Source organism: Petromyzon marinus, chromosome 2 (assembly GCF_048934315.1).
Source record: "Petromyzon marinus isolate PM22_M1 ecotype Great Lakes invasive population chromosome 2, UKy_Petmar_22M1.pri1.0, whole genome shotgun sequence".
Taxonomy (NCBI): domain Eukaryota; kingdom Metazoa; phylum Chordata; class Hyperoartia; order Petromyzontiformes; family Petromyzontidae; genus Petromyzon; species Petromyzon marinus.
The window spans coordinates 12,959,082-12,986,865 of record NC_133668.1 but is presented as its reverse complement, the minus strand read 5'-3'; the positions used below and the strand labels follow the sequence as shown (position 1 = coordinate 12,986,865).

The window sequence follows — 27,784 nt, the reverse complement described above, 5'->3', positions numbered from 1 at the left end:
TCGGAACGTCGTGATTTATTTTGTTTTATTTCTACCTACGTGACTTTACCGAAAGAACCAAAGAGTATGGATTCCTGCAGTCACGAAAGCTTCAAATCAAGATTAATTACATACTATTGGTTAATGTGTGCATATGCTTCTTCGCCAAGATCAATTTATTGTCGGATTTATTTTCCAGTTCCCGTGCGTGGATATGTTTTTTCTTATGGACATGAATGAATTAATGAGACGTTCTTCGTAAGTGGCCGGGTCCGTGTGGCCGGTTGCGCGACCCATTCCATTTCCCATGTGCTCAGGCGCCGTAGTCTGTTTTAATGATGGGTTATTTCTGTGCTTTGCTTTTTTTTATCCTCTCGCATGGGAATCCTCACTGTTAGCGCTCCTCCCTGCTGCCGTGGTACGTGTACTGCGGAAAGTAAATACGACCAGTCAGAACGCCAGTGACGCGTAGTCGGCATCCGGAGTGCATTTGTGGTGACGGATGCCGTAGGATCCAACTCACTTTAAGTATACAGTTCTCCCACGTGAGAGCGCAATTACGATGACCGCGCTAAAGTTTTTTTTTTACCACCAGGTAAGGCCCACTGAGCTATGCAGCTCTTTATCGGGAGTGATCTGGCCACAAATGACAGCTCAACAAAAGTGGTTTATCATGTGGAAACCTATAGCAGCCAAATGCTCTAAGTGTACGTTTCTAAATGTGTAAGGGAAAAACCAGAGGAGCCAGAGAAACATCCACGTGACCGCGGGGAGAACGTGCAAACTCCAAATATACAGCAGGCGTCAGGGTCGGGATCGAACCCACGACCTCCTGTATACCAGGCGAGGTAGTTAACATCTCGCCACCACGGCGCCCCTAATGCGGACATTCACAGCGTTTATTGCCGTGATGCATAAATGCATGGGTGCGCAGCAAATGCAGTCTAAATATTTATGCATGCGTCCGTGTGTATCACGGCTGGCTGAGAATCGAGATCTTTCATCTCCAGGGGTTTACCTGAAGCTTCCGCCTGTGAAAATAACATAATGGACACATAACCAAATGCATATATACAAAGATATGTACACATTCACACAAGTTAAAATCCATGCACGGTAATGCGTTGACAAGACTGATACAGGTGTATTAGTCATGACAATTAATTGGGCTGTTTTATGCATCGTACCAGCCAGCTGTGCAAGAACATCTAGAAACTACACAAGGCCAGGTGATGGATGCACGTGTTTTGTTAGACATTGTGGTTATCCCGTGCTGTTGCGCGTACCGTAACGTCGTTAGGTTAGTCACCCCACTTTCATGCAGACACGTGTGCATACACACAAATACAGAGTTTGTCTGATACGTAATGTGAGCAGATGTACCATGGCCTGCATATAATAGAGGTTCTTTTTTTTGAACGGTCGATCCCTGAAAATGTAAAAGAAATGGAAAAACTGCACTCACCGATGTTCAAGACGTGGGAAATACTGACCGTGAGCTGCGTCGTCTCCACACTGCGCATAAAATGCATGCCCCCGGCAGTCCCAGTCCAGCACTCTACTACACTGTACAGCAACTACAAAGGCATTGTGATTTTATTGTGACTTTCAATGGTTCCACTGGCAATGTTGATGCTTTTTAAAATTATATTTTTTATATTATTTGTTATCATATGAAAGCAAAATATAACATTACAAGCTGACTAAATAGCCTCAATATGGTATGTATGAAAATGATGTGGGTTTTGATAACAGAATGGATATACCGTACCACTGAATTAGCCCGGTATTTCGATGGCACACTAATGACTGTTGGTACACGGTGCAGTGTGCCTAGCGAGTGAGTTGCCGTAGACAGCGGCTGTGAACGGGGCAGACAAGAAACAAAATCCAGCTGCGGAAAGAGCAGCAGCACTTGTCGGTGGCGAGGGCAGAGGTAGCAGCTCGGGTGACAACCTCTTGAGGTACGACAAACCGGAGCCTGTCTTGGGCAAAAGATCGTCTCACAAGAATACCAGAAGCGTGGGAAAACTGCGTGTGAATGTATTGCCTTTGAGTGGTGCCTCATTGCACAACTTAACAAAAAAACGGGACTTTTAATGTCCCGAGAAAACTTGCTGATTTCGCAGGACCTTAAAAATAAAAGGATGATCCTGAGAAATCCAGGACAGGTGGAAACCCGAGCAGCAGCAGAAGCAGCGGTGGTAACGGCACCAGATTGACGATGGCACAGACTAATCGGCACGGGCGCTTCCTCTATTTTGTTTAAGTGTACGAGCAACGCCACCGGCAATTACTGCGCCTTTTCCTGTGGAAAGCAGCCTTTGGGCAGCCTTCGGCAGCCTTTGGCCAATTTGTCCCCGAATCCACCGACCTCTCTCCCCCTGTCCCCCTTTCCCCTCCTCTCCTGTGGCTCCAATCCCAGCCGTCGTCTACCACCGTCGTCATGCAGCGACGCTGTGAGAAGAGAAACTGTGTGTGGGGAGTAAGGGGTGTGTGTGGGGAGTAAGGGGTGTGTGTGGGGAGTAAGGGGTGTGTGTGGGGAGTAAGGGGTGTGTGTGGGGAGTAAGGGGTGTGTGTGGGGAGTAAGGGGTGTGTGTGGGGAGTAAGGGGTGTGTGTGGGGAGTAAGGGGTGTGTGTGGGGAGTAAGGGGTGTGTGTGGGGAGTAAGGGGTGTGTGTGGGGAGTAAGGGATGTGTGTGGGGAGTAAGGGGTGTGTGTGGGGAGTAAGGGGTGTGTGTGGGGAGTGTCGGCGTGCTGATGTTGGCCGCCTTATCTGCAGTCGGCTCGTACGCTGCTGCTGCTGCTGCTGATGACGTTGTTGTTGACCTTTTCATAATCACCCTCATCACCATCGGCCGTTGCCTATCCACTGCTGGATGAAGACATCACCAAGCCGTTAATATTTCTCACAGTCATGCAATGTAAAAGAGTCCGTCACACGAGCCGAGTTCATCGCTCCGTATCGCACGTTTGATGTATTGGTTTGTCTGATTCAGTTCTGCGTTGACAAAGTAGCAGTGTCGATCTGCTCCCACATGGTCATAAATAAAGTAAACAAATGAATGAATTGGCTTTTCTCGAGACATTTTCATTTATTTTACATTGAGAGAATAGCTGGAGATTGTTTCCTGAGAAGACAGACTTGGGTTATGGGGGATTTAAATCCAACCACTGCACACCATGGGCTGTTTGGTTTTCTTTGCAGGATCAGACTGAAGGGTCGTACCACCTCCCCCCCCCTTATGTGAACCGAGAACCAGTGCAGATTTAATTCAACACAATCTAAACTCGCCTGGTTCGTAGCACAGCGCGCTAACCACTGTGCCACCGCTTTCTTCCAACCACCCCCCACCCCCCTCCCAGTGAAAACAAATGTAGGTCAGCTTTATGAACCTAGACATTTGTCATCCATTCACCGGCGAGTTCTTTTTTATTCCCGGTGTGACACCGTGGGCGTAGTACCTCACTCGACCATGCGTGCGCTGTCGAAATAGATCCGAGAGCCCGGCGTGAGACCTCTTTGCCGCCGCAGAAGGGTCCCAGCGCCTCTCAACATTCGTCGTGAAGTGAGCACGGGAAGGCGCGTGGGCCCCTTTCAAGAGCAACGGGCAGAGCCAGCAGAGGGTCAGAGGTGGCACCGCGGGGCTGTTTGGGTAATTAGGGCTAAACTGCTGGTTCAGTCGTTATGCTGTCACTCTGAACTCTTCCCACGGGCTCTGATCTTGTGGAGTTTTAATGATGGCCCCAGCAGGGCTTATTTCTAAATGCTATAGTCACACCGACACAATACACCCGGGAGGGGATTTACGGGAGAGAGTGGGGATCGTAGTGGTGGGGGTTGGTGGCGGCGGGGAGAGAGAGGGATATTGCACGGGCAGTCTGTGTCTGGGGTGACGGTGGCTGAGCAAGTCAACGTGCTCGTGGAATTTTCTCTGTTGTGAAATTACAGCTGCTTCTCGTGACACCCGTGTTGTCTAACTTTGTGATTATTTTTGTTCCAAAAATAATTATTATTAACATATCGTTATAATTAACAATTCATTTCTGGATAAAGGCCTTTTCTCAATGTCAACATGAGAGTTTTATGTCCATACTTCACCACCCTCATCAGCGATGATTGATACAAGGGCGGGCCTAGGGTCATATTACTGGTTTTAGCCATGGCCAGTAATCAAATTGAGGTCACCAGGGTCATAGCACAGTGCATTAACCACTGCGCCACCGCTCTAATTTTTTTCCATTTTATTGTACTTATGTACAATTTACTTCACGTTCTTTGTCATGTTTTCACGTGATGTTTGTTCTCCTCATTTGCGTTGACATTGCAACTAGTAACTTGAGATGCAATTGTGGTCAATATTTCCATTCGTGTGTGTGTGTGGGGAGCGGTAGTGTAGCGGTTAGCGCGCTGCGCTACGAACCCGGCGACCCAAGTTCAATTCCCGCTCACGGCCAACACCAGTGATGATTATCTGAACCGATCCTGGGCTTCCTCCCCTAGGTTAACTCAGCCTTAAATGAGTACCTGGTGCGGTGTGTAAACATCGCCACTCGGGAGACAAAGGCGGTCGGGCGTGGTGTTGGCCACCCACCCCCTCGTGTGCCGTTCCGGCTTTCATAGGTGCTCGCTAACAGCACTTGCCCCAACAGTCTGTTAAGGCGAAACAGGGGATCTTTGTTTTGTGTTCACGTGTGTATATGTGTTGGAGAGTGGGTTCCCACTCATGGCCAACACCAGTGACCATTATTTGAATTGGTCCTGGGCTTCTCCGAGGTCAACTCAGCCTCAAATGATTACCTGGTGCGATGTTTCAGTTTCATTTATTAGGTATAGCTCTGTGTGCCATGCGGCTCTTGACTCAGATGCAACCGCAACAAACAAAAACATGAACAAAGAATATCTTAAAGTGACGACGCACAACAGAAACATCCAGGAAAAACCAGCAAAATTTTCCAGAAAAAAGTACCGTATATCAACGCTGTGTGCAAAAATCCCAGTGGGATGCAAGTCAAACAATAACAACCAATAAGACAATTTAGATTAAAGTTATCAGGCTAACTCCGTACTTCAACAAACAAACGGCTTATATTCTTGGTTCTTTCGGTAAAGTCACGTAGAAGGGAAATAATAAAATCATAAAAATAAAACAATACAATTCTCACGACGTTTCCATTGCAACACAAGCAATCATTAACCGGGTGTGAAAACCACAGCAAGAAATTTTTGAAAGAAAAAAAATTCCACTTTTTTTCAAAATTTTCTTGCTGTGGTTTTCATACCTGATAATGATTGCTTGTGTTGCAATCGAAACGTCGTGAGAATTTTATTGTTTTATTATTTTACTATTTCCCTTCTACGTGACTTTACCGAAAGAACCAAGAATATGAATCCCTGCTGTCACGAAAGCTTTAAATCGAAAAAAAACATGGCTTAACCATACGTTTTCGAAATCACCAAAATAAAGTTATAAAAGCAATGTAACAGTGATCATAGGAACTGTGATTCAAATTTAACAATAAACGATATACATAACATGTACGACCAAACTTTGTAGCCATAGCTGTCAGTACGAGTCACTCCATAACAGCAGAAGTATCAGCAGGAGTATCAAACATTTTCAATGCACTTTTAAAGATCAGCACACTATAATCAAAACTCAAGATCATACTTTGCAGTGGACATCCAGAGCGATGCATTTGATTTCAGGCGACTCTGCATAGCAGTGGCAGCGGGGGGTGTACAGCTCCTCAAGAGCAGTTTTGAGTGCGGATCCCACAGGTAGTGATCCAAGTTGCAGTTTATTGGCGGTAGCATTCCAGACCCTGGGGGCATCAACAGCAAAGGACCTTCCTCATTTGTTCTTCGAAACAGTGAGGAGATCCAGCAGGTAGTCTGATGATTTTTTTTGTAAGTACATCGTGAATAAATAAGATCTGATGCACAAGCCGTCGATCATTAAGAGATGTTAAGTTTGACCCGATGTAGAGATCGCAGCGACTGAACCAGTTCAATGTGTAAAAACAATCGCCACTGGGGAGACAAAGGCGGTCGGGCATGGTGTTGACCACCCACTCCCTCGTGTACCGTGCTGACCTTCAGAGGTGTTTGCAAACAGCATTTGCCCCAACAGTCGGTTAAGGCCATACGGTGGATCTTTGTTGGCTATTGGTCACATCCAATATCAACAGGGAATATCTCCTGGCCTCTGCTTAGGTGGAGTCAGTCTTAAATGAGAACTTGGTGCAGTGTGTAAACATAAACTGTGAAGACAACGTGGTATGCCATAGTGTTGGTCACATCACTCGCCATACCAGCGTTCAGATGTGTTCACTTGCAGCACATGCTCCAATGGTCTGTGCAGCTACATGGAGGATCTTTGTCTTTGCGTGTGCGTGGGTGTGCGTTTGCCGGTGCTCGCTAACAGCACTTGCCCCTACAGTCTGTTAAGGCTATACGGGGGATCTTTGTCTTTGTTTGCCGGTGGGACAGCAGATGAGGAAATGCCTGAATGAGAGCGAAACCGGGAAGCGGATGATGCAGAGCCGGCGATGCTAAGGCTGTGTGGTGCTGCTGTGAGAGATGGCTCGTGACCAGGAGCCATTATTCATTAATTGTCTTTGTTTATCACAGAGCGTCGATGATGTAGACGTGGTGTTAATCGCCTAGCGCTCAACATTATTATACAAGGTACTGCAGGGCGGACTCGGTGCCCTTTGGTCCACGCCGATTTAGATTTACGCGCGATCGCACGCGCAAAATCACGCAAACGTTACGCTCGTGCATTGCAGATCCGACTCGGCTGCTTGAAGTCGTTTGTTAAGAAGCCACCAACAGCGCTGCCGCGGGCCATTATTACTGTTATGATTCAGCACACATTCGCGTGAAGGAAAACCAGCCACCACGTGAATTACACTCGACATCAGCGGGAAATAAACGGCGATAATGTGAAACCGTTTGGGCAGTTACACCGCTTCACATTCCTCTGGCGAGCAACGTCGTTGTGGCGCGTCTCCCCCCCCCACCCCACCCGCCTCTCTATCTGGAATGCCGCATTGTGTTTTCACGACTGCACGCTGCTCGTGAATAAATCGCACGGCTAATTAAATTTCCCTGCGTTGACCCCTGATTCGTGCACCAAAGCGGAACGCGTGCCCTGCCAGTGCCGTGGGGCCACGCGTTCGTTTCCTTCACGCGCCGCCTCGTTTTACCCTTGTGGTGCGCGCACCACCCCCCACCTCCCCAATCTCAAAATAAAAATGATAACATTGCAGATGAGGAGAGTGATGGCGAGTGGGTGGGCGGGTGGATATGGGGCTGCGTCCCTTTCGTGTGCCTGAATGAGCACCACGCCCCCTTGTGTGGGGGAGGCAACCTCATCGTGATGGACATTATCATCGACATCATCATCATCATCATCATTCTGCATCCATCATCATTGTTCATTCATCATCGTCATAATTTATCGTCTTCATCAGTCACAACCTGATGGGAGAGCTTGTGTTTTTCGTTTTGCTGAAAGCTCGAGTAAGGTTTGTGTTTTTTTTTATTGGTAAAAAGACATGGCAATTGCTTTTATATAATGTAGAGTGTGTGGTACATGCTGCCTTGCTGGAAATTAATGCAGGGTTTATTTTAAATATTGAATTGGGCTGTTTTTCTTCTAAGGGAGTTAAGTGGGGGTTCAGCGATTTGCGGACTGGACTTTAACTTGGCAATGGCTAACATCAGTGGCGAGTGATATCTGAACCATTCCTTTAACCCCCTTTCTCCTACACGGGGAAGTATGGTCAAAGAACCCCAATGATCGACAGTCACATGAGAAGTCATTCATCCAATCGTAGATTTGGCAAGGAGGCTATCACATTATTTAATGTTTACTAAACAAGGGAAGTTATTGAGGATATGTGAAGCTTTGTTGACTGGAATGTGTACTCTTCCCTTGAGGGTTTTACCAGTGTGGGCGCATTTGATCTTGTGTTTTTAATTTCAGGCGCATCCTCTGTAAAATGGAGCATTCATATTTCAAGACCCATGGTAGCTTGCCAGGAAATGTTGTGTAATATTCAATGTAGCGCACATGCTTTGCACAGACACTGCGCAGTTAACATTACACTTCCTCCAACATCGGATCCTCCAACACATCGAACTTCGTTTGTTTTACTAAGGTGGGGGGGGGGGGGGGTTGGCGGCGGCAGGGGGGCAGGAAGGCTCCAGGAAACCTTGAGTCTGGGCGGTGGAGGCAGTGAGGTGGCTGCAGCGAAGCAATAGCCAGGAGGCAGCTGAATACAATCTGAGCCTCGACTGTTCAGCATGTAACGGCGTGCCGATACTTCGATTTAAATCGATTCTTTCTGGAGGATGTATATATTTTTTCATAGAACTCCCATTCCTATGCTGGATGAAGGCCTCCCCATGGACAGCCATGTCGACGGTGGCGGTTGTTTGACCAAACTTCAGCATGCTCGTCAGTACGGGTTGGTGGAAGAGTGCATTTTGGGGTGGAACGATGCATTAGTTCATAGGATAGAAGCAATTCAAACAGCTTGTGATGCGTGTTTAAGAATCGATGTGTTGTTGATTTGTATGTGTAATATGACCTATCCCTCCTGCCACTCGCAACTAGAGGCCACTACATGAACCATAGCTGATTTTTTTATCGACTTGAGTCCCTCCTGAATCTTGATCATTCATCAAATTACCAGGTTAAAGTAGCTAAGCCTTCATTTTGCAGACTGCAGGTTTTCACAAATTAATTAGGGGTGCGAATCGTTACATTTGTAATATCTAACAGCACATCCAATCATGCACATGTAAGACTCAATCAACTCGCGTAAATAATACACGTTTGCATAAACGAGTCGGTAAAAAACAAGATAGAAATTAATCCATTGACTTTAAAGGGCACAACAACTACGACAAAATATCAGCAATACTTTAAACAGGTCCCTGCAGGGTGGGCTGGTAGGACAAGTCTCTACGCTGTATATTGCTGATTTTACACCCAACAGCACGAGATTTCACTTCGTTAAAGTATTGAAAGGGGATGGACGGACGGACGGACACATTAATCTATTGCAGGCTGGTACACTCAGTTTACAACTTCGTTCCTACCAGTATAAAATAGCAATAACATTATGAACACGTTTTCAGTTTGGCGAGCTGTTCACTACCTCTCCAGGTATGCAGGAAGATGTGGGTTTCGTTCCCGATCCTAACGCCTGTATATTTTGAGTTTGCATGTCTCTCACCACCTGGTCGCATGGATTTTTCTCCGAGTCCTCCGCTTTTTCCCCTCCACATTCAGAAACGTGCGTTTAGAGTATTTGGCTGCTATAAATTTCCACATGGTAAGCCATTACTTTGAGCCATCATTTGTGGCCAGGTCGCTCCTGAAAAAGAGCTATATAGCTCAGTGGGCCTTATCTGATAAAATAAAAAATAGTTTTTTTTGTTTAGTTTTAACTGTTTGTAAAGTGTTCCCGAATCATGTTATTTGTGTCTTTCGGTAAAGCCACGTAGACAGAAAAAAATAACAAAAAAATATCGACGATTCGATCGCAACACAAGCGGTCGTCTTCAGGAAGACGACCGCTTGTGTAGCGATTGAAACGTCGATATTTTTTGGTAATTTTTTCTGTCTACGTGGCTTTACCGTAAGACTCAAAGAATATGAATTCCTGCAGTCACGAAAGCTTTAAGTCAAGATGTTCCCGAATCAAGTAATGTATGAAGGCTCCTAGAGCAATTGCCTTTCACGGACTCGACCCGCTCACCGCTTGATGAATACTCCAAATTTTGTGGTCGCGATATGAGTCAGGAATTTATTATGCTTTATTTTCCTGAACATTTTATGACAAATCGTAGTGCCTCTAGTGGCTGCAGGCGTCGTAGGAACCTCCAACATAGAGCAAAACACAAACCAAAAGCAATCGATTACCACGGATAATTCGATGCATAAAGCGTAACAATCGATTTTCATCCATAATACACGTTTTTTTGGTTAGATCACGTAAATAGAAATGTGTCGTTTAACCCGCCACCACCCGACAGCCAATTAGTAAGGTTTGTCACAAAAACAAAACATGCCAATCCGTTACTCGTACAGCACACCGCTGTGTTGGAGAGCCAAATACACAACATTTACAATCTACGACGTTTCGCCAGTAATTACAACGAGCATCGTAAGGCGAACAAGCGAACCTTACTAATTGGCTGTGTTGGGTGGTGGCGAGTATTAACGACACATTTATATTTATGTGATCGAACCCAAAAAACTTGTATTGTAGATTATATTTGTCGTAAAAGCCTACGTGTTAAATCGATTTTCAACGAGAAAATCAACTCTTTCCCTGGGAGAGAGCATCCTAGACGCATGTGTGCCTTTATGCGCCCCTTGTTGGCATCCAATCATTACGCCCCCCACCCCCCCCACCCCCCGACAACTCTGCCCCGGCTGCTCATGCCAGGTGGACCTGCGCTTCGTGCGCGTGCTGAGCGGGGTGGCCACGCAGGGCGTTAGCTCCAACGCCACGGGGCGGCCGTATTACGTGACGTCGTACCGCCTGGAGTACAGCACCTCAGGGGACGACTGGACCGTGTACCGCGATGACAAGAAGAGCAAGGTGAGTCGTGCTGCCGACCCGAGCACCAGCCGACTCGTTCACCCTGGCGCGCACACTTGCCCAATTCACTCTAGTGGTTGCTCGTTTGCCTGCTTGCCAGCTCACTTGCACACCCGCTGAAATATTCACTCACCCACCTACCTACCCACTTACTAACATATTCATACATAAACTCACATATTAATACACGAACTCACATGCTCACTCACTTATTTACCTACCAACCCATTCACTTGTCCACTCACCCTCCAGTTTAATCATTCATCCACTCACTCATAATTCTACTGATCCAAGTCACTTGCAAATGAGACTATCCTTGTCTAATGAGTTCTCACCTGGTTCAACAAAATGAACTTAAACACAATAATCTTGAAACGCAGTCACTTGCTCACTCATCACTCATTCACCCACACATCAACAGACCTACCGACCAGCTGACTTTGTGCCATTACTTGCCTGATTATAGATGTACTCTCCAATCGGATTCATCTTGACGTCAAACACCTGCTGCTCACCTACTCTGAATTATCAAAGAAAGCCATGTCACTCACACGCATACTCACTCATTGAAGTATGCACATACACTCACGCATCAGTATACTTACCATAGCAATCACCGGTATAGAAAGAGCAGCATCATTATTGTTGTTTTTTTATCAGCTGTTAATATTATACTTATTTTGCTTGCGTGCAAGGTTAGAGCATTTGGCAGTTTTTCTTTTAGCAAGAACATTGAACAAAATATCAGATCGGGGGTGTTGAAATATGTGATTATTTGAGCGAATGGGTAAAATATCAGTAACTTTTGCATACGTTGAAATGAAAGCAACATTATGATGATGGGAAATAATTGTTCACTGTGCGTTCGCCTTCATTATCATCTCCAGTCAGTGGTGTCCATATTGTAATTGTGTCGATTATAATGTCTGTTGATAACCACGTTCTTTAATGAAGAGAGACATTGTTACATTATAGGGCATTCAACAAAGGGCAGCGAAGAAATATTTTAATGCACATTAATAATTTTAATTTTTCGATTTATAATTTTTTTCGATTTAATAATATTCCTCCCCTCTGATCAGTGAAAAGGTTTTGCACCTCAGCACTTCTGTCAGCTTAAATTGGTCAAAGACTCTGGGAAATATTTCTATACATGAACTGAATTCATTCATTTCAAGCTTTAAAGACAGTAACCTGGCTTCCATGAAGAAATATTGAATTGTTTCTGTTCACAGCCATGTTTGTAGTCATAGTGATGTGATTTACACTTTGTCTTTACAATAGTGGCTTGATTTTAATAGCTGTCTGTGATTGGATGGAATCTGTTACATGTACTGTACCTTACTTTCAACTCATTCACCGCATCCTATGTCATTTATTTATTTGAACGAAATATAAAGGGCATGCGTTATTATTCTGCTCGCGAGTAGGATAGGTTTCTTGGAAGGGTATACACCGGATATTTGTATCCATCAGTATCAATTTACAGGAAAGTTTTATTTTATTTAAACATAACCAATTATGTGGTGATGCTGTGTCAGCAGTGGTTCACAAGCAAGGTTTCCAAGGAAACTTAACACATTTGTCAAAAACACTGTCTTAAAATATAAATATACAATATGAGATGTTCTGGGCAATGGCCGTTCTTAATAGCGCATGAAAAATGGTCATTGCTTGCAACATCACCACTTATATATTTATAAAGTCACAGTGTTATTGACAAATGTGTCGTTATTTTTTAATATATTATTTAAATAACCAAAAAAACTGGAATTGGACACACGGCAAGTGTTGTAAATTTATGCTTGACACGTCCTGTATCTTTTTCATGTAGACAAATGCGTGTGGATTTTGCTGCTGTCATTGATATTGTGTATTGCCAGCTGTGATGGATTACCTGGGGCACGTGTGTGAATAAATTGTGGATCACGGGCTGCAGGAGCATCAAGAATCCGATTATTAAATTAGTTGTTTTCCAGTCACGGGCCAGGTCACAGCACGGTGTGTCACTTGACATACAGGAAAATAACGAAAGCAAACGTACACATGTATACACATGCACGCCTACGTACACACACCGAAACGTACACGTGCACAAATATCCACAAAAACAAAGGCTTTTGCGGCAAGTGCTATTAGCAAGCACCTATGCAGGTTGGCGTGGCACACGAGGGGTGGGTGACCAGCACCACGCCCGGCAGCCTTCATTTTCCTTTCGTGGAAATGTTTTACACATTGCACCAGGTACTAATTTGTGACTGAGTTGATCTCAGGCATGGCCAGGGCTGGTTCAGAGAATTATCACGAGTGTTGGCTGTGAGTGGGAATCGAACTTGCGTAGTCGGGTTCATAACGCAGCGTGCTAACCTCCCCCCCACCCCCCACACACACACATGCACACAGTTGCTTTGGTGCAACGAGCCGTTGAGCCGTAGGAATTTCCACGGGGTCCAGCCTGTGACGCTCAATCCTCAAGACGTTATTACGATTCCTTCAGATGATGTCGGCTACACTGGCGGGCGAGCATTGACAAGTGAGGAGCGATAAGCACTGGCTGGGCCATTGTTTATCGATTGTAGGACATTTTTCTTCACCGAGATAATACATTAACTTGGCTGCAGTGTGAATCATTCTGACCCTCAGAGTGGTCCTTGACTCGCCACCCGCAAGGGGCACCCGCTGTCGTGAATGCCCGCGCGATCTTCTGCTGCGGCGGTGGCAATGCATCGTATATAGACCAGCAGTCGGTCGCCCTGCTTTGAACTCGTGGTATGGATTGCAGATGCATCCTGAACGCTATGCCAGTCAGGAGCGGCAGCAGCGTAGGAGGCCCGAGAGGCTGGGGGGAGGGGCTGTTGAGGGGGATGTTTATGGAATTATGGGGAGATGATTGTGTCACTCAGGGCTGCAGTCCGGCTTAGTCCACAAGCAGCCCCTCTGTTTTCTGGATGTGATCCTTGCCCAATTGGCTTCCCTCGTTCATCGTGGCACTCGCTGCATCCTCCACGCTGGATGCCTCCTTTCCACAATCCAATATTTTTGTCCCCCAAATGTTTTCTGACTTTATTTCAATGACAGACAAAAAAATTTACACGTAGGCTTTCGCCACTAATATCATCCATATTAGAGGTATTTTGGGTTAGATTGTAAATGTTGTGGCTTGGCTCTCCAACACACCGGTGTGCTGTACCAGTGACGAATTGGCACGTTCTGTTTATGTGACAACCCTTACTAGTTGGCTGTGTCGGGTGGTGGCGGGTTTTAACGACACATTTATAAATTTACGCGATCTAACCCAAAATACCTCTATTATGAAAAAAAAACTTTTTCCCATTTGCCAAGTAATATCATGGGCCAGTCGTTTCACCAGTTATGTCGGCTATATCTTCTGCCACTCTGCATCAGGCCTGCTGTATGCCAGCTGGAAACTTCATTTATTGTCTCGTTTTTTTCGGCAATAATATTGCAATTGAGTGACGATGCACCCTGCACTCTCTTGGCAAGAATCTCATTTTATATATATACCAAATTACGTATTGATTCTGGAACTCCCAATCCATCGTTGTTTGTGTTGTTTTTGGTTCCGAAGAGGACATTTTCACATGCACTGCACAACCGCTGCCTTGATCTGTTAACCTGCAGCTATACAAGTGTGTGGTTCATGACAACACTGTGCCCTGGCTGTTACAACAAATCCAGCCATCTGATAAAGTAGACTTCAGGGGCAGTGTGGTGTGCAGCAAAATCCATTGTTCTAGTATACTACAATGCTCCCGTGTCTATGTTCCCTACTTTCACAAACCTGCATTGACCAGTGTGGTCACCTATGGCCAAGCAACTCCTACGACCCGTACGTAGAGTGACACAGGAATGTACGTGAACACATACACAGAGCAGTCATCCAATAGCTCACTCCCAACTGTTCTTCACATGGGTGTCGTGAACCAAAACTGTATACTGTAGAGGAGAAGTTCGACTCGTTTTTGTGATGATGGCATTTGCGTGATTTCAGAAGTGTTTACGATCTCGCGCTTGTGTGTGTGCGATTGCCCCCCTATCTGCATGAAGCGCCACAGTTTACCCCTCAATCACACAGAGGCGTTTAACGCAGTGTGGCAGATAGCGGCGTACGGACGCCATCTCTCATAGCACGAGTCTGACTTTCCCATAAACCACGTGCGTGTTTATAAGTAAGCTCCCAGATAAAACCGTGGCCCGCGGGCCGGAGTCTTAGAAACGAAGCGTTTGGAATATCAGAGAAAGGCGTTGTGGGCCGTCGGCAAATTAGAGGACGTTGCTCGGTTTGGCCATTCGCGAAATGCTCCATAAACGGGCAGGTGCTGCGTTCGCATAAATGGATTCCAATTATAAGTGCCCGCGTGGCCGGTGCCACACTTAATAAAGCTGTTTTGCATGAAATAAAATCCCATTAAAATCCCATTTGCTTAATTTAGTAAACAAGCGAGGTGGCCATGCCGGTCCGTTGGGTGCCACTGTTTAAAGACCCCCTGCTGTCAAGAGGCCTTATTAGTCCTCTGCTTATAGCGGTTCTATAGTAGTTAATGTTGTCGTCGGAACCAGGCTCCATATTTTTTACGGTACAGTTTTTAACGGAAATTTCATTTTATTAAAAGTTATTTTCTTTCACTTTGAAGAGCTGTTCAACAGCAGCATATGCATGAATTAATTAATTAATTGATTAAACAATTCTATCCATCTTCTTTGGTTCTTTCGGTAAAGTCACGTAGAATGAGAATAAAAATAATAAAATAACACAATAAAATTCTCACGACGTTTCGGCCACAACGTTACTTTACCAAAAGAACCAAAGAAGATGAATCCTTGCAGCCACGAAAGCTTTAAATCGAAATTCTATCCAATTATAGCATTGAGTGATGACATTCAAAAGCCATGATTTAAATTTATATAGGGTTTGATTAAAAAAACGATCCTCCCCATAGCTATCTGCGTAAGATGAACCGAAAATAATACAAATAACTGTAAAAAAAAATGATAGTAAACAAAATGTGAGATAAGCAGTGGCAAACCACATCAATCATGAGCCACCAGAACCACTGCAGTAGTAATAATACTATAATAGACAGAGCGTTGGCATTACGGCCAGCCACAGCTAATATCAGTGGCGAGCAATGTTCTAACCAGTTCTGGGAATGGCCTCTCTCACTTTCATCAAGCCTTACTGACGAGTGTGATGAAGTATGCTTAAGCAAGCTCCACAACTGACACAGCATCATGAAATGGCCTTCATCCAGCAATGCATTGACAAAGGGCAATACAATCTGATATAATACTTAGTATTACTATTTTTATAATGATATTGGCAACAAGTTATTTAACGACATCATTATTACTATTATTATGATCGCTTATACTTTAATGTTGCCCTACAATAGTGTAAACATCAAGTCTTTACTATTACAGAACATACAGCATGATGGAAACTTCATAAGCACGAAACAAATCTACAACGACGATTAAAACACGGTCATACTTTTTTTGTAATCGTACACTCCTTGTTAAACCTGAAATTATGGGAAATGTGGCTTGGTCAGGGGAGTCATTAAAAAAAAAAATTCAACGAAGGGCCATTATCGCTGGTCAGCGTCGCTGGCAAATAAAGTACTGCTTGTTTGAGGATCCTTGGAATGCACGGAGATAGACCGTGGGGATGACCTAAGACTGTGCAAAATTGTAGTCCAGACTTGTAGGGCAAATACAACACTAATCTCTTGTTGGTCTGCCTGGTGACTGTCACTCAAAACCCTTGCAGGCTTTGCTCTCCCGCATGGGTTAAATCCGATGTCAAATCTGTTATAGAACCGTGTATATTTCACTTGTCAAGAAACAATGCCCTCAGATGTTGTTTTGATGTTGAGCCTGCATGCAGTTCATTATGCGATTGAAGATTCTGAGTGTGGAGCGAGCAAATCCAGATTCGTTGGTTATCGTACTTGGCGACTTTAACAAAGGTAATCTCAGCCACGAACTCCCCAAATACATACAATTCATTAAATGCCCAACCAGAGAAGGGAACACTCTGGATCACTGTTACACTACAGTCAGTAGAGCCTACCACGCCGTCCCCCGAGCAGCACTAGGACACTCTGACCATGCCATGGTCCACCTGATTCCTGCATACAGGCAGAAACTAAAACTCTGTAAACCTGCTGTGAGGACATCTAAACAGTGGACCAGTGAGGCTGTGGAAGATTTGCGGGCGTGCTTAGACTGTACTGACTGGGATATGTTCACGACTGCTACCAATAGTCTGGATGAACTCACAGAGGCTGTGACGTCCTACATCAGCTTCTGTGAGGACTGCTGTATCCCAACACGTACCAGGGTGAACTTTAACAACAATAAGCCCTGGTTCTCAGCAAAGCTCAGAAGGTTGAGGTTGGAGAAGGAGGAAGCGTTTAGGAGTGGAGATAGAGACAGATTCAAGGAGTCGAAGAACAGGTTTAGCAAAGCGGTGAGAGAGGCTAAACGACTGTACTCAGAGAGACTAAAACACCAGTTCTCTACAAACGACGCTGCTTCTGTCTGGAGAGGGCTCAGGCAGATCACCAACTACAAACCCAGAGCCCCCCACACTACTAACGACTCGCGCCTAGCCAACGACCTGAACGAGTTCTACTGTAGATTTGAAAGACAATTGGACTGTCCTGAACCACCCCTTCCAACCCAAGAGGCCCCATCCCCCACCAATACTACAGAGACGACTATCTCCTTTCAGGAGGGAGAAGTTAATAGACTTTTCAAGAGGCAGAATCCACGCAAAGCAGCCGGGCCGGACTCTGTCTCTCCAGCCACCCTCAGGCACTGCGCTGACCAGCTGTCTCCGGTGTTCACCAACATCTTTAACACCTCCCTGGAGACATGCCATGTACCAGCCTGTCTCAAGTCCTCCACCATCATCCCTGTGCCCAAAAAGCTAAGGCCAACAGGACTAAATGATTACAGACCGGTCGCCCTTACATCTGTGGTAATGAAGTCTTTTGAGCGCCTGGTCCTGGCACACCTCAAAGCCATCACAGACCCTCTCCTGGACCCCCTTCAGTTTGCCTACAGAGCCAACAGGTCTGTGGACGATGCAGTTAACATGGCCCTCCACTTCACCCTACAGCATCTGGACGCCCCAGCATCCTACGCCAGGATCCTGTTTGTGGACTTCAGCTCTGCCTTCAACACCATCATCCCTGCCCTGCTTCAGGACAAGCTCTTCCAGCTGAACGTGCCATACACCACCTGTAAATGGATCACAGACTTCCTGTCTGACAGGAAGCAGTGCGTTAAGCTGGGAACACAAGTCTCTGGCTCCAGGTCCATCAGCACCGGAACTCCTCAGGGCTGCGTCCTTTCCCCTCTGCTCTTCTCCCTGTATACCAACAGCTGCACCTCCAATCATCTGTCCGTCAAACTATTGAAGTTTGCGGATGACACCACCCTCATTGGGCTGATCTCTGGTGGGGATGAGTCTGACTATAGGTGGGAAGCTGACAATCTGGTGACCTGGTGTAGCCAGAACAACTTAGAGCTAAATGCTCTAAAGACAGTTGAGATGGTTGTGGACTTCAGGAAGAATACAGCACCACTCACCCCCATCACCCTGTTAGACTCCCCAGTAAAAATTGTAGAGTCCTTCCGCTTCCTGGGCACTATTCTCTCCCGGGACCTCAAGTGGGAATTGAACATCAGCTCCCTCACCAAGAAAGCTCAACAGAGGATGTACTTTCTACGGCAGCTGAAGAAATTCAACCTGCCAAAGACAATGATGGTGCAATTCTATACAGCGATCATTGAATCCATCCTCACCTCCTCCATAACCGTCTGGTACGCTGCTGCCACTGCCAAGGACAAGAGCAGACTGCAGCGTATCATCCACACTGCTGAGAAGGTAATTGCCTGCAATCTACCGACCCTCGAGGACCTGCACACGACAAGGTCTATGAGGCGAGCGAGGAAGATTATGGCCGATTTCTCCCACCCTGGACACTCTCTGTTTCAGCTACTCCCCTCCGGCAGAAGGCTTCGGTCCATCAGGACCAAAACCTCACGCCATAAAAACAGTTTCTTCCCATCTGCTGCTGGCCTGTTAAACAAGGCCAAGGGCTAACACTGTTTTCAACATTTGATCTACATAACGACACGTTGCTGATATTAACTATGTTTCCCTATTTGTATTTTTAAATTATATCTTAAAGCTATTTTATATTCGATATTTATTTAATTTTATATACTTCAGCCCCTTAGTGTTAGACTTTTAACCCTTATTATAGTAAGACTTGTTTAAAACTTATTTAAGATTTTAGATTCCTATATGTTGAATGTATGCACCATCCTGCCAAAGTAAATTCCGTGTCGGTGTGAACTTACATGGCGAATAAAACCCTTTCTGATTCTGATTCTGATTTTCTTGGTTCTTTCAGTAAAGTCACGTAGATAGGATCAAAGAAAATAACAAAAGTAACCAAAAAAACTACGACGTTTTGATCGCAACACAAGCAATCGTCATCACTTTTTTTTCTCTTGATGACGATTGCTTGTGTTGCGATCGAAACGTCGTACTTTTTTTTGTTACTTTTGTTATTTTCTTTGATCCAATCGACGTGACTTTACCGAAAGACCCGAGAATATGAATTCCTGCAGTCACGAAAGCTTTAAGTCAAGATTGAAAGTGCCATTGCTGTGTATGTCCGGGATTTGCACGCGCACACGCACGTGTGTGCGCACACACGCACGCAAGCACACACTGGCACCGAGCGACAAAGAAGGGGGACCACTGCATCTGACATATCGAATGCCGGCGGACACACGCTTTGTCTATAATGTGGTCATATTCTCCTTTTATGTGGATTTTTGGAAGGTGTGCATGTGGATAAACGCGTCTGTAAGAAAGTACAAGTGTGTGGGGAAGCAGCAGCGCAGTGGTTTGTGCACTGGAGCCACGAGCCTGTCGACCTGGGCTCAGTTGCCCGGATAATGTGTGCTTGCGTGCGTGTGCAAACATAAGTGGCGAGTGATGTCCAAACCCGTCCTGGGCCTCTCCCATAGATCGACTCGGTCTTAAATGAGTACCTGGTGCTGTGTGTAAATATGAGCTTTGGGGATACATGGCTGGGCGTGGTGCAGTCCACACCTCCCTGTGGTGTGCTGTTCCTGCCTTCATTTTGTGCCCGCCAACAGAACTTGCCCCAACATTCCATGTAGTCTCAAGGGGGGGAATTGTGTTTGGTCTAGGGAAAGATGGTAACGCGTTAGTTCGCGCACCATTGTTCAAACCCAGCGACAATCTCGATTCAATACTTGCCCACGAATAAATCAGTGGCCGGTGGTATCTAAAGTGGTTCTGGGCCTTGCCTAGGTTGACTCAGCCTGAAATAATTACTTGGTGCGGTGTATCCAGACAAGATCTGGGGAGACATAGTCAGCGAGGCATGGTGCTGGCCACACTTCTTTGTGTGCCTTGCTGACCTCAATCGGTATTTATTAAAGGCACTGGCGTGTAATCTGCAATGAAAATCACAAGTCATTGTGCACAAAATATATTTGTTGGTCGTTTCATACGGTTAGAATCCCGGTGCTCTAGGTTCAAAACCTGGATGAATACAGCAGTTATAATTGTACTTTGAGCTTAGCTTTTACATGATCTATATCATTCATTCTAAAGCAGCGGTCCCCAACCTTTTTGGCACCAGGGACCGGTTTCGTGGAAGACAATTGTTTCACGGACCGGGGGGGGGGTTCATCATTGGGTCTTTCCCCCTTTTCAAAGAAGCTCTCCAGCGACGTTTGTTTTTTACTCATTTTGGCTACTAGGGGTTAGCTTGTGGGCTTTCCAAAACTGTGACTGAGACAAGTGCGCAGTGCGGGATAGAAGCGCGGACGGAAGTGGTCAATAAAATAATGGGCGGGTCACGCGCGGACTCACCCCTCACCTCCTGCTGTGCGGCCCGGTTCCTAACAGGCTGAGGACCGGTTGGGGACCCCTGTTCTAAAGGATAACCCTAATACCACGTGTTAACACAGCAGCAGCAACAACACCACCACAATTTGCATTTATATAGCATATAAATGCGACTGCATCTAAAGATACCGTATAGAAGTCATGGGCTATTTATTTTATAGGGGGGAGACAGTATATCATAGGCGGAGGAAAGAGAAGAAGTTCTTGAGCCTGGACTCGAGATAGGGGCAGGGATTCACCGAGCAAGGATTGCTGGGCGAAGGGAGTTCCAGACTGGGTGGCCAGGAGAGGAGAATAAGTGATGGATTATCATTCTTAAATGCATAGCGTGGCACGTGTAACTCACGTAACATATTACTCAGGAGGCACGAAACAATTCACCGGCTCAAATTGACTCTTGCACTCAAAAAGCACACGTCAAATTGTGCGTCTGAGAACCGGTCATTTAGGATTTACGCAAATTTTACGCAAAAATCATATCTCGCATTATATTTGGGGTGATCTAATCAATGTATGTACACATGTGATATGTAGAAATTGTACAGAACAAAAATTAGAAACCATACGTTTGCATGCTCTTTTTATGCACATGTGTGTGCACACATCTTCTCAGTCAGGCGGTCAACATATACATAATACCTGGTTCTGTCCCGTGACCTCCTGTCCAACGAGCCTTCCACACTCCACATGACATCCTCAACGTGCACCTAGCCTCGCACAACTGCCGTGGTGATGTCGCCGTCACTTAGCGGTGAACAACGGCTGTTGTTGTAGCTATTGTAAATTTGCGGCTGTTGTTGAACAGTGAGGGAAAAACGTATTTGATTCCCTGCTGAGCTTGTACGTTTGCCCACTGACAAAGAAATGATCAGTCTATAATTTTAATTGTAGGTTTATTTGAACAGTGAGATACAGAATAACAACAAAACAATGCAGAATAAGGCATGTCAAAAATGTTATAAATTGATTTGCATTTTAATGAAGGAAATAAGTATTTGACCTTTCTGCAAAACATGACTTAGTACTTGGTGGCAAAACCCTTGTTGGCAATCACAGAGGTCAGACGTTTCTTGTAGTTGGCCACCAGGTTTGCACACATCTCAGGAGGGATTTTGTCCCACTCCTCTTTGCAGATCTTCTCCAAGTCATTAAGGTTTCAAGACTGACGTTTGGCAACTCGAACCTTCAGCTCCCTCCACAGCTTTTCTATGGGATTAAGGTCTGGAGACTAGCTAGGCCACTCCAGGACTTTAATGTGCTTCTTCTTGAGCCACTCCTTTGTTGCCTTGGCCGTGTGTTTTGGGTCATTGTCATGCTGGAATACCCATCCACGACCCATTTTCAATGTCCTGGCTGAGGGAAGGAGGTTCTCACCCAAGATTTGACGGTACATGGCCCCGTCCATTGTCCCTTTGATGTGGTGAAGTTGTCCTGTCCCCTTAGCAGAAAAACACCCCAAAGCATAATGTTTCCACCTCCATGTTTGACGGTGGGGATGGTGTTCTTGGGGTCATAGGCAGCATTCCTTTTCCTCCAAACACGGCGAGTTGAGTTGATGCCAAAGAGCTCCATTTTGGTCTCATCTGACCACAACACTTTCACCCAGTTGTCCCCTGAATCATTCAGATGTTCATTGGCAAACTTCAGACGGGCATGTATATGTGCTTTCTTGAGTAGGGGGACCTTACGGGCACTGCAGGATTTCAGTCCTTCACGGCGTAGTGTGTTACCAATTGTTTTCTTGGTGACTATGGTCCCAGCTGCCTTGAGATCATTGACAATATCCTCCCGTGTAGTTCTGGGCTGATTCCTCACTGTTCTCATGATCATTGCATCTCCACGAGGTGAGATCTTGCATGGAGCCCCAGGCCGGGGGAGATTGACAGTTCTTTTGTGTTTCTTCCATTTGCGAATATTTGCACCAACTGTTGTCACCTTCTCACCAAGCTGCTTGACAATGGTCTTGTAGCCCATTCCAGCCTACTGTAGGTCTACAATCTTGTCCCTGACATCCTTGGAGAGCTCTTTGGTCTTGGCCATGGTGGAGAGTTTGGAATCTGATTGATTGCTTGCTTCTGTGGACAGGTGTCTTTTATACAGATAACAAGCTGAGATTTGGAGCACTCCCTTTAAGAGTGTGCTTCTAATCTCAGCTCGTTACCTGTATAAAAGACACCTGAGAGCCAGAAATCTTTCTGATTGAGAGGGGGTCAAATACTTATTTCCCTCATTAAAATGCAATTCAATTTATAACATTTTTGACATGCGTTTTTCTGGTTTTTCTCGTTATTATTCTGTCTCTCACTGTTCAAATAAACCTACCATTAAAATTATAGATCATTTGTTTGTCAGTGGGCAAACGTACAAAATCAGCAGGGGATCAAATACGTTTTTCCCTCACTGTAGCTATCGTACACAAACACGCACCTTTGCCTGAATATCTCTGTGCTTATGCACGTGCGTACGTTTGCACATGTTACGTAGTAATGCATTTCAGTGCGTGTATTTGCATGTGTGCTTAAAGTGAATGCGTGCGTGCTTGCGTGCGTCGGCGCAGGAGTTTGTGGGCAACCAGGATGCGAACTCGGTGGTGCTGAACCGCCTGGCGGAGGTGGTGATCGCACGCTACGTGCGCATCAAGCCCCTGCGGTGGGTGGGGGGCATAGCACTCCGCCTTGAGCTCTACGGCTGCCAGGTCACAGGTGAGCCTACAAAGCGCCACTGCTCCCCGCCGCGGTCCCGGTCATGTTTTTGCCTGCCGCAGCATGCACGCTTGTCACCTCCATCAAAGTTGTTCCGCGAAATCGACTCCTGAGACAAATTTCCTATCCTCACGATAACATGCGTTGACATTTTGTAAGTTAATGTACTTGCATGTAAAATTATAATTTAAAATAATATATCTGTCTTATTGTTTTATTGCTGGATGGGTGTCCCTACACTGTGTCAGTCACGGGAGTTTGTTTAACCATGCTTTATCACACCGTTCAGTGAATGTCGGTAACCCACCACACCATTCAGATATGACTCGCCACTGACGTTACCCATTGCCCAGGATCGAACTTGAGTCACCTGGTTTGTAGCTCAGTGCTTTAACCACTGCGCTCCCCAGAACATCCTTACTGAGCTCAAAACTCTTTTTTAATAAGCATCCTCATTGGGATGTTTTCGCTAATTTGGTTAACGAGTGGTTTGGTATGTGGGAAGAAAATCAATCACGCATACGATGGGGTTACAAAGCCCTGCACAGGTTAAATAATGAATTGCTGTGCCGTCATCTCCAAGAAACTTCAAAGCCCAAGCCTCATAATACCCATGCAGTCTCCCATTGAAACACTAACCAGGCTAAACAGCTGCGAAGCTTCTGAGATCCGATGAGATCGGGTATAATCACGCCGATTTGGAGATTGAAAAAAGCGTAATATTGGTTGGTGATCATAGTGGTTATCAGAAGTGGGTGGTTTGTCGAATTATAATAATTGCAGGTGGTTAGCAGGTTTTACTTTGTGGCCTCAATACCTGATGAGCGTGGTGAGAAGGCAGGGGAGAGCTGGCGAGACAGAAGCCAGCGCTGGAACGTGGTGCCTGCGCATTGCAATCCCCAAACCTGTCGACTGCAATTGCACGCGTGTGCCAACGCGGCGGGAGGTTGAATCAATGTTCCTCGCCTAGCCTGCTCATCTATTCACACCTCCACGAGCCCGTGAAATGCCGTGCTCAGCCAGAGCTTACCCATGTAGCGTGTCGCTCACTCAGTCTTTCAATTAACCAATTAGCTTATAATTAAATGGGAGTCTATTGAGATGGAATACCCCCCTTGCTAGGGACACCCCAGATAATTCGTACAGGCAAAGGACTGTTTAAGGCTAATTTGTTGTAATTTAAGGGTATGTTTTTTATTGGATTTTTTTTCTTTTTTTACAGCCCTTTGTAAATCCATTCTTGGATTAAGGTTATCCCATTACATTACTCTGGCTGGGATGAAGGCTATCGCAGCCACGGGAGTTGTTTAACCATACTTTGTCTGCAAGGACCGGTTCAGATATCACTGGTCACTGGTGTTCATTACCGCAGCGCGCCAAGCATTGCGCCACTGCTCCTCCGTCATTTAAGGTCTTCGTGCGTGACTACTCATAATTATTGGGCCCAGTTCACTCATGAATGTCATCGCCATTGTCATCATCAGCTATGGCTTATCCACTGCTGGATGAAGGCCACTCCCCAAATCTTCACCATCCCTCACGGCTCCGTGACGCCACAATTCATTTCCCACCTGCACTCATGCTGATCGCATCGCTCCTGCATACGTGTAGGAAGATCTCATCACTCAACAGCAATCGGGCATATCGTATTGTTAAGGTGTATGCAGTTTCGGCATGGTGTCCGACGTTTTGCTTTACGTGCCGGGAGGTTCTTCAGGAACCGAAACAAAAACACACTAGGGAGCTGGATCAGGCAAACCGTTTCACCACAATATTTTATCTGGCCCGTGAAGATTTGCACATCGTGATGAACTGATGCTGTATAGCAGATGGCAGGCTTTCGGTAAAACATAAAAATAAATAAAACACCTGTCAGTGGCATCAGAGAAGCACTGCATAAATTGAACTGTTGACTCCATCCCGGCTGGGTGGTGAGCACGCTTGGCCACTGGGCTAGCCAGCCTCCTCTGATTGCCCGTCCCGTTTTCAATTAAATTGTGATTAGTTGCCGGCGGAGGGGTGGAATGGCGGGGAGTCGATCCACTGACACACACATGGGGTTTTGCGGTAGCCAGATATGGGCAGTCGGGCGCGGCTAAAGCTTCTGCTGTTTGTACTCAAACCGCTGAGCCCGACCGAATTAAGTGCAAACGCAGAATTTGCAGACGAGGGATTTTTTCTTTTTTGGGGGATGTGGGGGTGGGTGGTGTGGGCCTGGCAGTTTGGGGTGTGTGCATGCACTATAATGCACAACTAAGTTCGTGCTTAAACCCACCCGGAGACCATGTTTTTTTGCAACTGATAAATACAGAAGTATATACAGTGGTACATCGGAGATCGAACTTAATTCGTTCCAAAACCGTGTTCGAATACCGAATTGTTCGAACACCTTATCAATTTTCCCCATGAGAATGAATGGAAATAGCATTAATTGGTTCCCCATCAAAGGATGCTCCTATTATGGGCAATTTTTACACAAAGTTTACAATATTAAAATACAGTACAGTACATAAAAGCATACAAGAAACACAGTTATAATTAATAGAATGAATGAACATTGAACTTCACTTTACCTGTAGTAAGGAGAGTGGATGGCTTGAGTGGAAGGTGGTGAGTAGAGGAGGAGGTGTCAGTGTTGCTTGGAAGCAGAGTCCCCCTCCATAAATACGTTGGGTAACTGCCCTTCTGGGGTTCTTTATTCTCTTTGCCTTTTTTCTAGCACTAACTGTGATTCACTTGAGGGCCTTTTTACTAAAAACTTATCAAGAGAGGATTGTTTCTGCCTCTGTTTTAAGATGTTTCTGAAATTACTCAATGCATTATCATTATAAAAATCGCCTGCTCTGCTGGCTACTGCCTTATCTGGATGATATTTTTCTACAAAATTGTGTAACTAAGCCCATTTTGCCATCATTTCCTTTATCAGTGAACTAGGGGCAGGATCCTTTCCCTCCTCCTCCTCCTCTGAAGACATGTCCTCTTTTGCTATCTGTTGCTGCTCATCGTGAAGGTGTTGGAGTTCCTTTCTCGTCAGTGCTGTGTCATGGTCCTTCACCAACTCCTCAACATCTTTATCATCAACTTCCAAGCCCATGGACTTGCCTAAATAAACAATGTTCTCGACCACAGGCTCAGGCTCAGGCTCAGGTTCAAAGCCTTCAAAGTCCCTCTCTGCTACACAGTCTGGCCAAAACTTCCTCCAGGCAGAGTTCATTGTCCTGGAAGACAATTCCACCCAGGCTTTGTCAATGAGATTTATAGCGTGGAAAATGTTAAAGTGGTTCTTCCAGAACTCTCTAAATGTTAACTGTGTATCAGAGGTGACCTCAAAACACCTTTGAAAAAGGGCTTTCGTGTAGAGTTTTTTAAAGTTGGAAATTCCTTGTTGGTCCATGTTGCTGGATGAGAGGAGTCGTATTGGGGGGCAGGAACTTTACAGTGATAAAGGAAAACTGCCCTGACAACTCTTCCTCCAAGCCGGGAGGGTGAGCAGGTGCATTGTCCATGACGAGGAGGGCCTTCAGTGGCAACTGTTTCTCCTGGAGGTATTTTCTCACACTAGGCCCAAACTCTTTATGTACCCACTCAATGAAGAACTGCCTAGTTACCCAGGCTTTATTGTTGGCCCTCCACATCACGCGTAACTTGTCCTTTATCACGTTGTTCTTCTTGAAAACCCTGGGGTTTTCAGAATGGTAAACAAGTAGGGGCTTCACCTTAAAGTCCCCGCTTGCATTCCCACACAGCAACAGAGTTAGCCTATCTTTCATAGGCTTATGCCCAGGCAAGGCCTTCTCTTCCTGGGTGATGTAAGTCCTCCTTGGCATTTTCTTCCAAAAGAGCCCAGTTTCGTCGCAGTTGAAAACTTGTTGAGGAATAAAGCCGTTCACGTCAACGAAGCGTTTAAATTCCCCAACATATTTCTCAGCAGCTGCTTGGTCTGAACTGGTAGCCTTCCCATGCCTTACAACACTATTAATGCCACATCTCTTTTTAAATATATAAAACCAGCCTCGGCTAGCCTTAAAAATGCCACTAGAATCTGCATCATCACTTGTTCCTGGGGTGTTTTTAATGAGGTCTGAATGTATTTGCTTCGCTTTTTCACATATAATGGCCTCTGAAACGCTATCACCCGCCAACTGTTTTTCGTTTATCCAAATTAATAACAATTTCTCAACTTCCTCGATGGTCTTACTTCTTTGTTTAGATAGAGATGACACTCCTTTTGCTACATTAGCTTCTTTAATGGCTTCTTTATTTTTCAAAATCGTGCAGATTGTCGATTTCGGTATACCGTACTCTTTGTAGATGTCGGTCACGCGGACACCTCTTTCTGCCTTTTCAATTATCTCTTTTCTTAGCTCTATCGTGGTTCTCGAAAACCTTCCTTTTTAGCTTATCACTGCTACTAATCTTTTTAGGAGCCATTGTGTACGGATAGACACAAAAAAACACTAAAATAAATGAAATTAACGAAAAAGTTAACG

The 27,784-nt window shown here is 45.5% G+C and overlaps 1 protein-coding gene across 2 annotated transcripts in view; it reads left to right on the top strand.

Moving 5' to 3' along the window:
- LOC116947045 (neuropilin-2-like) overlaps positions 1-27,784 on the top strand; it is a 76,048-nt gene that overhangs the window by 24,979 nt on the left and 23,285 nt on the right. For both annotated transcript variants that reach the window (XM_032962425.2, XM_076070100.1), the window contains exons 7-8: positions 10,449-10,604; positions 23,150-23,294. In XM_032962425.2, coding sequence (XP_032818316.2) covers positions 10,449-10,604; positions 23,150-23,294 — 301 coding nt within the window. The remainder of the gene's footprint in view (positions 1-10,448; positions 10,605-23,149; positions 23,295-27,784) is intronic.